We start from the raw sequence: 13,680 nt of genomic DNA, 5'->3' as shown, positions 1-13,680 counted from the left end.
TTTTTTTTTTCAGAAGCGGGATCCACACTCATCTATTTTGCAGAAGAAATGAACGAGCGCCCGGGGGGAGCACCGGGGATCGAACCCGGGTCGCCCCCCTGGAGCTGCCTCCAGGGACCAGTCGGTCCGATCATCCAACCCTACCTATTGAAGGCAATCAATTCAGTAGAGGTTATGACTGTTTTATAGGCTCGTTTGCTAACCATGATCCCACCTATTCTTTTGTTTTGCATTTGGAACCTGGACAGCACTACAGCTTTATGAACAAACCGCACCGGAGCACAGAAAAATTGAAAAATTACTGGAACGCGAGGGATAGATTTTCATGTCTAAGAATTTTGTTTGTATTTCTTTCCGTAATTCTCTAGGTAGACTTATTGCTTTATCTTACCGAGTAAGCTCATAGGAGCTAGAGCTTGGTGGTAATATTGATATTAAATGACTTGAGTCTTGAAGATGCTTTTGTGGATAGGTACAAGGTTATAGACAATGCAAGCAACAAAGTCTTCTGTGGTGGGACACTAGAGATTTGATTAAGAAAATTCCTCGCGAAAGAAAAGATGATTAAGAATATGGAATTTTTTTCTAGCTTTTCCATGTATCATGTACATGTACCTAAGCCGTGCTCAATGACGGCACATAATTATAGGATGATGTTAACGTCAAGAAACTGCTGCTCTCGCTGATAGAGATCCCTTGTTACGTACTCGGGATAGTTTACCTCTCTAAAAAGTTATTTCACCTTCAACACGACTATTTTAGAGTTGTTTCAATCCACTTGTTCTATTCTGTTTATTTATTTGATCCCCCACGTTAAAAAACTTTGAACTTAGAAACTAGATCAGATTTTGTGGATTTGCAAAAGATACTGCACAGTTGACGAATAAAAGAATCGTTGCAGCGTGTATTATTCAAACAACACGCATTCATACGTTAGAATGTCCGGCGTGTATTTCCTATATATGTGCTGCTGATTATCTCAATGAATACTTGATATTGTTATAAACTACAAAAGAAAAATATAAAAAATTGTAGTGGCTTCTAATGGTTATATAAACAAACACCAAGCAAAACTGCATTGACCATTTCTCGTAAGTAAATGACCCTGCTTTCTATGCAAAGAAGCATTTGTACATACTTATTACTTGATTTCATAGTACCACTGGAAGATGCTTATACACATAACGGGGGACAATGAATAGTTTATTTTACCCAAATTATAACTGAAACATATATAACATTCACATTTTCTGATTTCCCCCCACATATCAGCTTGTCTTTGGCAAGAACTCCTAAAAGATCACAAAAGCTGTGTTATTTGGTTGGTATGGAGTTGATGAGCAGAATCTTGTGCAGCAGAACTCTTGCGGAACATAAGTGATAGTAGCATGTTTGCTTCTCCCCTTCTCATCCATGGACGTCGGTTCTGGTTCATTAAGATAAGCATAGGTACTTCTTTTCCACCTGCACCCAGTGGGAGAAAAAGATGGTGGTCTGTCATATCCCATATGCACTTAATAATTACGAAAGCTTATCCAAGGACGTTAATTGCACCATAGTATAAGCATGGAGGCATCATATACATCGTACATATGAAAATAGCCATGTTGGTACTGCATCACTAGAAACAGTTTCTTGCATATATGCTTAAAGTATGATCTCTATGGTATATTACCTAGATTAATGAAACAGTTAAGGCTGTGAGAATTCAGAACCTAGCAGGAATGAAACAGATTGTTTCCCACATTGCGCCAGTATCCAGCTTCCAAAGTTTGCTATTTAGAAAGGCACACACTAGTGACAGCGCAACTGCAGAAAGGATGAGGAACGAATGGATCACATGAGTCTACGAAGAGTTTACCAGTGTTTGATGCCTATCCGTGCCTCAGTGCTGCTACTGGCTGCCACCATCCTGCTGCTGTTGTTGGTGACGCCTCTCTCCATCCTCGTTGCTCTGTCTCCATCGTTAAGAATCTTCCTTATCATTTGCTCAAAAAGCATGTAGTCTTCTATCTGCTATCCAATAATTCAGTATCACCAAGTCGCACGATCGTAACAAAATTAATTGAGAAAACAAGGTCTTAATATGATAGAAAACAAAATAAATTGCTTTCTTTGATAATTTATCTGCACACCATGTTGGACTTTACCTGTTACTCAGTTAGAGACTGGAAGAGGAGATACCGGAGGATAACGCAAAAATACTGTCGATGGCAAGCACTGACCTTGAGCGTCTTGGCCTTGATTCTTGCAGCCGCCTTCTCGGCAGCAAGGCGGCTCTCCTCTTCTTCCACCTCCTTCCTCCGCCAGAACTCGTCGATCTCCGCCCTTGTGATGCTGTAGACCTTGGCTTCCATTTTCCTCGTAATTCTGGGAGGCTGGTTTGGTGGCTGCGGAGGTCGTGGCGAGGGCTTCCTTGGAGTTGCGCTTTCTGGATAGGTTGAGGTGTGACAGGGTCACCTCATGATCACATATATATACACCTTAAAATCGCAGGATATTGCGTCACCTACCTAGATGTGTTTGGTTAGAGTGATAACCCTAGATGTGAGATGGCCATTTAGATTTTTAAGATATTTAGTTTGAGAGCAAGTTGGCTGGGATGAGTATTTAGAGGAAATATTTTTCTCACATGCTGGATAAGCTCATTCGTTAAAATTTTCTAGATGGATTCATCTATGTTTTGGATGTTCTTTATCTTTATTTATATTGCATATTTTGATTTGTCAAAGTAAATGCACTTTTTTGTTAGCACGATTTAAATGATATTATCTCCTAAACCGTTTATCTTATTTGTGATTTGATTGTATCATTGTATTCATTGCAATTAAATCAACAATATAAGATCTCGCATGATTATATTTTAATAAAAAACTAAATATATGACAAACGGATTTTACAAATTTTTGACTAACCCTATCCAAATTCTATCCGTACAATAAAAAAAAATAGATCACCATATCCATACTATCAAATAAAAAATTAAATCTTATATTCATACTATCAAATAAGAAATTAATTCGTCATATCAAATAAAACATAAATAACTATATCCTATCTAGCATTATCGTCTAACCAAACACAACTATAATAAATGAACAAACCTAATCACTTACAGTCATAAGTCATGGATGAAGTAACCTGAACTTGGAGTGGAGAACGGTAGGTTGGGTTGGGTCCCTTTCCGTCTACTCTTCTTAAACATAGGTTGCGCAACTTTTGCTCCTTCACTTGTCGTCGGTGGAGCCAACGTGACTTGAAAAATGGATAAACAAAAGAAAGATCAGAAAGGTGGTTGAGGGGTAAAGAATACGAAAGAATAAGAAGACTAAGGACTAGGAATGTGTGTACCCCTCACACCACTGTTCAGCAGTACATACTTATGCATTTCCAGTTAGTCAGTTACAACTGTTAATGTGAAAAGGAGTGCTGCACATCTAGAAGCTCCGTGTGGCCAAACAGGTTTACTATCCTATCAAATCATCGTCTAAAAATAACAGAGGAGGAAAAGGGGGCTTGAGTTTGCGTCAAGAATCAAGATGAACCCGTTCGCACCAATTTAGTGCTGTGCGTCAGTCATCAGAATTCAGAAATACCTTCTGCCTTGGACTGCAACCACTTTACATGTCCAAGTTATACATACCGTGCCAACAGCAAGGTTCACAAATGCATTTCACCACCTAAAATCATCCGCGGTCGGTAACCGTGATAATCGCACAGTAATTTTATGAAATTCGGTGAAAATCGGATTAATTTTGTTAAATTTTTGATTTTTTAAATTTTAAATTTAAGTTTGATCGAAAACCAGTCGACTTATAAATACAGTGTGAACCGAATCAGCCGGTAACCACTGTATCTGAGCCTTTACCGATGATTTTTAACCCTAGCCAACAGATGTGGGGAGTTAAGGGTAAAAACGAAGGATTCAAATCCTCTAACATTAGTATAGCAAAGTCAGAGATGCACACTGACTCCAATTTGTTCATTTCCATCCGTCCGATTTGCAATGGACATAACAGGACGGGTGCTACAGAACCACGGCGAACAGAAAGTTATACAATACTGGATGAACAGTATCCACATAAAATACTACTTGTACTGTAGCTACGCTACCCATAGTACTGTGCCCCTGACGTTGAGCCCTCAGCATCCAAGGATCCGGTTCAGAAAGTGAACGATGGCTTGGAAGCATGTTGCGATTCCAGCGCGGTGGCGACGAACTTGGAATCGGCTTCTGTTGTGATTCCAGCAGTTTCGTGTTCGTAAGTTTCTTCTTACTAATGGATCGGGTAGGCTGGATGCTCGATTAACGCCGAGCCCCAAAACCATCGTCCCCTGTCACGCGTGGAAACGGTGCGAGGCAGGAGCGAAGCCAGATCCAATTCGAGAGGGTGTACGTACGGTTATTATTTACAAAATTACTATTTATTTATTGTTTATTGTCCCTATATTTAATAGTAATTTTAGATAGAAGGGGGTGTATGTGTACCCATCAGCTACAACGTAGTTTCGCTCCTGTGCGAGGTGTTGGCGGGTATCTTATAAGTATTTGGTTGGTAGGATAAAGTTAGATGGGAGATAGATTTTTTTTTAGTGTTTCATCGGAGTGTGAATGGAATTATCTAATTTTCAAAATATATTTTAAATATGTTGGATGAACATCATATCTCATCCATCATTTTTCCACCAACCAAACCCACCTTGTTGCTGTGCGTCTGCTCGCACCGTTGAACACGGGCAGCTAAAGCATCGGCGAGGCACGTCGTCTGCTTGCCCGCGGTGCTCGGCGCTCGTCTCCCCGTCCTTGCCCGCGAGCCGCAGCTGCCATCGAGCGCCGTGATGCCAGCAACCTTTTTATATTTTTATATTTCGAAAATAAAAAATTGTAAAAATGGATGTCAAAAAAGTTACAAAACTAAGCTACTACCTACTGTTGTAAAAATGTCACGCTTTCAACGGACGATAGATTTAAAAAATAAACATATCAACTTTCAAAGAGTGATGATTTAAAAAAATACAACATTCTAATACTCTTAAAATTCAAAACACTATTAAAATAGTTATAAAAACAGATTTCATTGTACAGGGTCCAAAGCTAGATCATAGCATCATCTACCCCACTACATTTTTTCAAAAAAATTCATGACTATTTTGATAGTATTTTAAATTTTGAGAGCAATATAACACAATATTTTTAAATTTTTAAATTTATCATATATTGAAAGATACATATTTTGCTGCCTATTTTTAAGCCTCGGCACTTAAGTACAAATGCAGTATCTAAATACATGCCACACTCTACTCACTTAACATCTACAAACTATACACACACCTACTGAAAAGGATTACGAATGAACACATCATATTTTTATTTTAGTTCATATATATCTGAGACTATTTAAAATAAATCACTCCTCTACTCTAAAGGACATGTGAGCGAGGGCTCGAACCCCACCGATTCGGCTCACACCTGTAGCGCTGCCGGCGTGCTACCAGCACGTTCGCATCTTATCGCCCGTTTGTGATGCCGGCCAGCGCTGGAGAAGTACAGCAACGCAAGCATTTCGCGGCCCAGGCTGAACTGCCAGGCCTAGGTAGTCTGGACCACAGGCCAGAAACGTCACCAATCTGGGCCTGGCCTTGGTGTGCAACAAAGTATAAGGCCACATTGGATTCGGTGTTTCGGACCCGCGAGCTAGCATCCGGTACCCTTACCACACTGAACTTGTCGGAGCGGGAGATAGCTCGACTGTGCCTGTGCGCCGTTGTTTCTGCGATCTGCATCACTGACACCGAATAAAAAACATCACCTGAGATCACCCGCACTGCACTGCATTGACTGCATATAGGATAGCGTGAATCCAAGGCATTCTCTGAATCTTCCTTTCCATCTTGGAGACAGCCAAACAAGGCATAAAGCTCAAACCCTGGACCAAAAGCAAGCAGTGAACGAGAGGGACAGGCATCAGCAAAGCAGTTCAGCATCACGTCAAGCTCACCCTTCCTATCCTCGTCCACCTTTTGCTCTCAAAAGGAGAACTTGAAAACCCCGGCTGCTCCCTCAAGCCATCTCGTCGATCTCTCACTACCTCGGCGGCTCGACGTCTTCTGAACAAACGCGGAAACAGGAAGCAAAGGCAGAAAAGAAAGCAATGGGTAACTGCTTCACCAGGACGTACGAGATACCCATCACCTCGGAGCCGGTGCAGCGGCCGCCGCCGCGGGGGTACGGCTACCAGCCGCCCCCCGAGCACAAGGAGCGGGAGATTCCGGTGTCCTCGCGCCCGTCCTCCTCCCCGAGCCAGGCGCCGCCGTCCCGGCGACCGCCGCTGCCGACCTTCCCCACTAGGACGGGGACGGGGTCGCTGCCCCGGAGGCCCGTGGGGGAGATTGGCCCGGTGCTGCAGCGTCCCATGGTGGGTGTGCGGTCGCTGTTCCACCTGGAGCGGAAGCTGGGGAGCGGGCAGTTCGGGACGACGTACCTGTGCACGGAGCGCGCCACGGGGCTCAAGTACGCGTGCAAGTCCGTGTCCAAGCGCAAGCTGGTGCGCCGCGCCGACGTGGAGGACATGCGCCGGGAGATCACCATCCTGCAGCACCTCAGCGGGCAGCCCAACGTCGCGGAGTTCAAGGGCGCGTACGAGGACGCCGAGAACGTGCACCTCGTCATGGAGTACTGCTCCGGCGGGGAGCTCTTCGACCGCATCACGGCCAAGGGGAGCTACTCGGAGCGCCAGGCCGCGGCCGTATGCCGCGACGTACTCACCGTCGTGCACGTCTGCCACTTCATGGGGGTCATGCACCGCGACCTCAAGCCGGAGAACTTCCTGCTCGCCAGCGCCGCCGAGGACGCGCCGCTAAAGGCCATCGACTTCGGTCTCTCCGTCTTCATCGAAGAAGGTCAGGACAGTCACACACACACACGATACAATTTCCTTTCACGATCCGCCGCTGGCTTGCTATATACAAGCAATTTCCTCCAACAAATGCAGATAAAGTTTACAAGGACATTGTGGGAAGTGCATACTATGTGGCGCCAGAGGTATTGCGTCGGAATTATGGGAAAGAAATTGATGTGTGGAGCGCTGGAGTGATCTTGTATATTCTTCTATGCGGGTCACCACCCTTCTGGGCAGGTAAATATCCATACATCTTCAGTCTAACATAATACATAACTTCCAGTATCATTGAGCTAAATGCCAGAATTTGCATATATGTGCAGAAACAGAGAAGGGCATATTCGATGCTATACTGGTCGGTCAACTTGATCTCAGTAGCACCCCGTGGCCCTCCATATCTGAAAGTGCAAAGGATCTCATCAGAAAAATGTTAAATAGAGATCCCCAGAAGCGTATTACTGCAGTCCAGGCACTAGGTCGCACTCATTCATATATCCGCATATATGAACGTAAAATTCATCTGCATTTGTATGGTTTGTATTTCATCCCAAATAAATGAAGGCCTCTATGTGTAGAGCATCCATGGCTCAAAGAAGGTGGTGCACCAGACAGACCTATCGATAGCGCAGTACTATCAAGAATGAAGCAATTCAAGGCAATGAACAAGCTAAAGCAACTAGCACTCAAGGTGAATCCTCCTCAACAAGAATAATTACTACTTCGTCTTAGTCAGATTAAGTTGACAGATTGTCTCCTTCCATCATAAGGTAATAGCGGAGAACCTATCACCAGAGGAAATCAAGGGCTTGAAGCAGATGTTCAATAACATGGATACCGACAAGAGTGGCACGATCACAGTTGAAGAACTGAAGGAAGGATTGACAAAACTAGGATCCAAGATTAGTGAAGCGGAGGTTCAGAAGCTCATGGAAGCAGTAAGATTGCTTTATGTTGTTTCACTTTTGCTAAAAGTAGTGTATGAAATACTTCACTAATAGTACTCTGGTGCAGGTTGACGTGGACAAGAGTGGCAGCATTGATTACTCGGAGTTCCTTACTGCCATGATGAATAAACATAAAATGGAAAAGGAGGAGGATTTGCTCCGAGCATTTCAATACTTTGACAAAGATAATAGCGGGTAAAATTAGTTCTGTCGAACCGAGAAAGTATTTTATCTTCCATGCATCACCTTCATGAAGAGCTATACAACTGAACAATGCTAGAATTTGTAAAGTCAAATTACATGCCAATTATGTTGTTCATAGTATAAAAACTAGCAATGCTCAATACATGCTATCATTAAATTATTCTTTACATGGTATAAACTCATCTATGCAAACAAAAGGTTCAATATGATTAACCCGAGACAATATACATAATAACTGTAGGTACATAACAAGAGACGAACTTGAACAAGCCATGGCAGAGTATGGAATGGGTGATGAAGCAAGCATTAAAGAAGTACTGGATGAAGTTGATAAAGATAAGGTGAGAATATTATTCCCAATAACGAGTTCCATTTGCATAAATTTAACTATTGCCCTCACTGAATTTACAGGATGGGAGAATCGATTATGAAGAATTTGTGGAAATGATGAGGAAAGGAAGCTATACCTGAAGCAACTCTCTGATCTCATGATGGTCGGGGTTGTATATATGTATGTTTCAGCAAATACTGCAAGTTTAACTCAGAACAAGTTGCTTTGGCAGTTATAGCCTGAGACTAGTATGTACATTTGTTGATAACCAAATATGCAACAAAAGAGGAAATGTTTCGCTTGAAACATGGGGCATCATGCATACACAATACGCAAGAGACATATAACCTACCTGAAAACTGGAGCAAATCCTGATCCAAGTCACTTTCACTAACAAGTGCATCTATTGAAGCTTTCTTTAAAATAAGTTATGTTCAAAACTGAGGCTAGGTAAAGGGAAATCTATTCTTAAACACAAAATGGAATTGTTCATGGTAAACCATAATACTATGTATATGTGGGGAACATATGTACAGGGAAATGCTATTGCATGGCCAGCAAAAAGAATAATAAATACAATGGGGGATAAAACGACATAATTTCCGTCAGCTTGAAAGTGATTGGAAAAGTAGCTAACTTTGTTAACAGTACATGCATAAGCTTATCCATACCATTGAATATGAATCCATATAAGCTGCACCGTTGAGCACATGATTAAGTGAACCCTTTTCCCATGTAAAGTGCAAACTTACCTTTGCTATTGAATATGTAAAAAAATATTATTGTTGCCCTCAACCCCTCAGGCACATTTCTTTTCTTTTCTTTAAACAGACTTGTATTTAGTCTTCGTTTAAGCACAATACCAGAAGAAATGCTCTCTCTTAAAAACAATTATAAAGCAAATGAAATGAGAACTAGCTGACCTTTTACAAATGGCCCCTACGGCAATATGCACTGGTCAACGGTTGTCATGGAAAAAAACAATCACATCATTGGAGAAAGAACTCTGAGAAAGGAATTTGGGACTTCAGTTCATTGGCCCTTCTGTTGAGACTACGCAATGCCTCTATATGAGGCTCATCTCCTTCAACTGCAATTATTTTGGCAAAGTCCCCATTGCCAAAATAGTCCACCACCCTATTAGCAGCTTCAAGTCCAGTCACATATGCCTTTTCCTACCATAGAAATAATATCAACTCATAAATACAACCTTTTTTTTGCCACTCTGAATTATTTTGTGATATATTAGGTCTGACCTTTGAGAAGGACCCATGTCGGTTGACTATCCAATCACCAGCAATAAATAAATTTGGAAAGGAAGTTGATCCTCGCGTTGTGTACTTGTAGGAACCTGCAAGTAGTGCATTTCCCATATGTATCAAATTAAATATTCCTCGGAGTATAATCTGAATCAAAACATTTCAAAACCTGCACTTTAGATGCACATATACCACAAAGGGATCAAAAGTATGATTTTATTATTATGATTCTGGATTCGTATTACAGCATGAATTTACAACTAATGTTAATTTGCTTGAACACTATGCACTGCAATGATCTAGAGTATAGCATTACAAATCATATACAATGGTTAGTGATAACTTGGTTATTCCCACAAAAACAAAGCTATAAGAATAATTTTCATTTAATCATTTACATTGCGATAAGATCAGGATCTAAGTTCACCTGGAAGAGAGTTGACTACAGATCTAGGAAATCTTCTGACTGATTGTTGGATCACAGTAGCACCCTCAAAATCTTGTATGCATTTGATAAGACGCGCTGAAGCTTCAGAGACGATGTGTTCATCATTTACAGGTAACAAATGGCTAGCATTATGCTGCAAAAAGGACATATGCAAGAGTAAAATACATTTTGGCAAAAAATGCTACACATTTTCGAATTGATACAGGTAGTCTTGAACATACAAATTCAGCCCCCACAACTGTTATTGGTTCTTCGTAGTAATCATCATATGTTGAAGTAAGGTCAAAGAACGTCCAGCTAGATGAATCATCAAAGCCAGAACATACGTTGGCAACCTTTGGAATTGTGATCTGTAATTAAATTTCATAAAGTTATATTGTGGTACAATGTTTGAACTGCTGCCTTAGCAGATGAAGTGCATATTGTGCTTACCTTTTTATCAAACCATAATTTTATAGAGATCATGTCGATTGTGGACAGATGAAGAAGATTGGTGAATTCTCGGTGGGACCGTAGGAATGGACTACATGAAATTCACTTGTCAGAAAAGCACATCAATTAATTACAGATTTCAAGCTGTGAAACCTCTGGCTCCCTTAAGTACTAGTATATATTCTTTTAGCAATCTCGGCTTCCAAAGTTACTGAATGTAGTAAGGTAAGGCAAAACTGACTCAGGATGCCAGGACTCGTGCAATGACCAGATACAGTATTACCTGTTCTTAACGATGGACTGTAGAGGAGAGAGTCCAATGGCTGAAACAAATGCATCCGCCTCATATACATCCTCACCACAGACAATTGCAGAGATGCATTCACTGTCCTTATTTATGGTCAAACTTGTTGGAACTTTGTTTGCAATGAATTTTAAGCCTTTCAGCTCCAATGACTTCAGCCAAGGAGAGAAAATTTTTTCTTCTACTTCCCCACGGCACAGCAAAAAATCAGAGTTTTCCTGCAAAATAGGGAATTCATTGGCAAGAATTAAACCTACGAATACATAATAAAATTATGAAGCTTCATTTTATCATAGTATTATTTAAATGAGAAGAAGAATATAGAACCTGATGAGAGAGCATATAATAGTACAGCATCCCCAGTGTTGCAGCAGCACTACATTGCTCACCTGGAGCAAACAGGGCAGCCTGAATAGCTGGTTCAAAGACTTCCTGGTAGAGCCTTTGAGAGCAACCGTACATCTTAAAAAGCTCTCTTGCAGTCACTGTAGAGGAAGATTGCCAACAATAGTTTGAGAACGATAACTAGTCATGAAGATTGTCAACAACAGTCGTGGTGAGTGCTCTACTCTGAACTAACTAGAAGATAAGACAATAGAAAATGAGACTTCCTTACTTGCGTCATATTTCCTCCAAGCAGTGTCAGTGTTGTCAAAGTCAATGACTGGACCAAAGCAACACATAAGTGGTTAGGAAGCGAGCTGATTTATAACAGAAGCTGAATAGTTGGACAACCGTACCTGCAGCTATGACAGGAATTGATGTCAACCGATCAATCAAAGGAAGATTAGGGAACTGCAACAAAGGAAATTCAGGATATTATGATAATTTAGACTCAGATAGACAGGTAAGCAGAAAAGATAAATATTTAAGCGAGGAAAACGTACTTCTGGATATGCAAAGACTCCAAAGGGAGCGGGTAACCGGGGCTGGTTGTGAAAAATAGGGAATTCAACCTACATGATGAATAGAACAACACAACATTAATCGGGATTAAGGAAGAACGTTAGCATATAGATCAATTAAGTCCAGACTAGAGTTCAGTGTAAAATAACATGATACTTCCTATACCAAGAACTAAATTCAGGTAATTTTCCTACCAACATCCATTATAAGCAATAATCCAACGAGAAATAACTCGTTAATACAAATCACCAGAATCATGAAAGCTTTTTTTAATCTCACTAAATCGTCTTTGAGTGGTGTTGACAATCTTGTCTAGCCTGAACCATGATAAGTTCAGAAGGAGATAGTAACTTGTTCTAGTTTACCGTTTTTAAGTCTTATCAATAAGCTACCGAAAATAGGTACTGTGCCGTAAAAACTACAACAAGCAGCGAAACAGCAACCCATATTTAATTAGAAATAACCCGGGAAGTTAGCCGAGCCAGGTACACCACAATTTTCAAGCTGACTGAATTCACTGAACAAATAAAGTTAAAGTAGAGAAATTACTGCAAGGCCCTCTGGAGAATAGTAAGCTGCTTTATTCCAGCTTGTGAAGGGCGAGATCCCCAGCTCATCGACTAAAGAGAAAATGTTGCGGTATGGATACCAGAATCCTATATGCATCGCCATGATGAACGAATTACTGAAGACACTAACTTGAAATATATAGTGACGTTGTGGATTGAAATTTGAAATTTACCCCTGAGTCCGACCTCCTCGGTTGGGCCGCTCTCTGCCGCGAGAAGCGTGACCTCGTACCCCTGATAAAAACAGCTTGTAAATTTTGCGGCAACGAACAATATTATCACACGCTTGCGTGTATGCACAGGCACGATGACGCCGATGAACCCCTAAAGCCAGCCCAATCCACGAGCTACTACCAGTTCACACGAGCGCGAGAACGAGCGCACGCGCCCTACAAGCCGAGCACACGAGCCGAAGACGCGCACGCAGACGCAGAGTAGCAAAGGGGCGGACCTGTTTGACGAGGTGGTGCGCAGCGGCGAGGCCGGCCCACCCGGCGCCCGCGACGGCGACCTTCCTCCGCTGGGACTCGCCTCCCGGGGAGGCCTCTGCCCGGACGGAGCCCCCTCGACGGAGGCGCCGGCGGGGGAGTGCGGGCGGAGGCAACCGGCCTCCGGCAACGAGGGCCGCACACCCGCACATTCCTCCCGCGGGAAGCTTCCGGAGTCGAGGAGAGCGAGGGAACCAGCGAGTGGCCTGTTTGTCCCCGAGAGCGAGAGGTGCTCCTGCACGTCTTCACCTCACCTTTCTGTGACATTTTACAGTCTTTGCGCTCCTCTATGTATGTGAAATTTTAGCTATTAAATTATTTTTCCTTGGCGGTTGGCTGTTGCCACGTCCCTTTCCCCCCCCTCCCCTATCTCTCAGCTTAGTGGGGCCTGCTATCATCCCTAACCTTTTGCTCACCCTCTCCGCTAAAACCGCCCCCACCATCTCCCATACAACTCGGCACACTCCCTCGTCTGTCCAACTGTTCCCTTCCCTCTATCCCTGTGGCTATAAAACCTACAATTGAACCCCTGCTGAGCTCCCTTTTACTCTACCGCGCATATGCCCCCAAACCTTGTCGATTTCTCCTCACCTGAGAGTTCATGCGTCATCGTTGAACCTCCATCAAGATCCGCCACCGTCGCCGCCGCTTGCCGCACACGCCTGACTCGTCAAAGGAGTTCGTGTTGCCACCCCGGTGTTGTTCCGCCACTCGTCAGAGACCCTTGATGGCGGTGGCGAAGTTTCAACGTCACCCGAGCCTACGTCGTTGCACTGGAACCCCGCGCCACCATTCGTGTCGCTCGGAGGAATTCAGAGCTGTTCGATCTAAGGGATTTTGACATGGATATGGTGTGAGAGATGCATAAGAGCATCAGATTTGATTTGGGATCGGAT

The 13,680-nt window shown here is 42.6% G+C and overlaps 3 protein-coding genes across 9 annotated transcripts; 1 reads left to right on the top strand and 2 right to left on the bottom strand.

The window, feature by feature from the left end:
• Positions 1–1,065: 1,065 nt before the first annotated feature.
• Positions 1,066–2,538, bottom strand: LOC133889760 (uncharacterized). 2 transcript variants are annotated; one of them, XM_062330228.1, is made up of 3 exons: positions 2,226–2,538; positions 1,862–2,016; positions 1,066–1,464 (listed from the first exon to the last, which is right to left on the bottom strand). In XM_062330228.1, exons 1-3 carry the CDS (start codon positions 2,355–2,357, stop codon positions 1,293–1,295), a joined length of 459 nt encoding a protein of 152 aa, XP_062186212.1. In that variant the 5' UTR covers positions 2,358–2,538; the 3' UTR covers positions 1,066–1,292. The 2 variants fall into 2 exon arrangements, with proteins under 2 accessions (XP_062186212.1, XP_062186213.1); XM_062330229.1 differs by having other exon boundaries at positions 1,862–2,013; positions 2,226–2,474.
• Positions 2,539–5,909: 3,371 nt separating this feature from the next.
• LOC133889756 (calcium-dependent protein kinase 12-like) lies at positions 5,910–8,684 on the top strand. 3 transcript variants are annotated; one of them, XM_062330222.1, is made up of 8 exons: positions 5,910–6,900; positions 6,993–7,166; positions 7,235–7,375; positions 7,475–7,587; positions 7,667–7,834; positions 7,911–8,038; positions 8,289–8,388; positions 8,459–8,684. In XM_062330222.1, exons 1-8 carry the CDS (start codon positions 6,153–6,155, stop codon positions 8,516–8,518), a joined length of 1,632 nt encoding a protein of 543 aa, XP_062186206.1. In that variant the 5' UTR covers positions 5,910–6,152; the 3' UTR covers positions 8,519–8,684. The 3 variants fall into 3 exon arrangements, with proteins under 3 accessions (XP_062186206.1, XP_062186205.1, XP_062186204.1); XM_062330221.1 differs by having other exon boundaries at positions 5,911–6,900; positions 6,993–7,136; positions 7,223–7,375; XM_062330220.1 differs by having other exon boundaries at positions 5,911–6,900; positions 6,993–7,136; positions 7,223–7,375; positions 8,289–8,684.
• On the bottom strand, positions 7,077–13,044 carry LOC133889757 (uncharacterized). 4 transcript variants are annotated; one of them, XM_062330223.1, is made up of 15 exons: positions 12,748–13,044; positions 12,470–12,530; positions 12,277–12,383; positions 11,709–11,777; positions 11,562–11,616; positions 11,438–11,485; positions 11,149–11,306; positions 10,801–11,039; positions 10,518–10,608; positions 10,307–10,435; positions 10,065–10,218; positions 9,635–9,729; positions 9,302–9,553; positions 8,515–8,737; positions 7,077–7,297 (listed from the first exon to the last, which is right to left on the bottom strand). In XM_062330223.1, the coding sequence occupies exons 1-13, from the start codon at positions 12,934–12,936 to the stop codon at positions 9,368–9,370; spliced, it is 1,581 nt and encodes a 526-aa protein (XP_062186207.1). In that variant the 5' UTR covers positions 12,937–13,044; the 3' UTR covers positions 7,077–7,297; positions 8,515–8,737; positions 9,302–9,367. The 4 variants fall into 4 exon arrangements, with proteins under 4 accessions (XP_062186207.1, XP_062186208.1, XP_062186210.1 ...); XM_062330224.1 differs by having other exon boundaries at positions 8,515–8,575; XM_062330226.1 differs by having other exon boundaries at positions 9,302–9,547.
• Between the last annotated feature and the right edge of the window lie 636 nt (positions 13,045–13,680).

Source organism: Phragmites australis, chromosome 13, assembly GCF_958298935.1.
Source record: "Phragmites australis chromosome 13, lpPhrAust1.1, whole genome shotgun sequence".
Classification (NCBI taxonomy): domain Eukaryota; kingdom Viridiplantae; phylum Streptophyta; class Magnoliopsida; order Poales; family Poaceae; genus Phragmites; species Phragmites australis.
The sequence above is the reverse complement of the archived record's forward strand: the minus strand, read 5'-3'. Positions and strand labels throughout refer to the sequence as shown.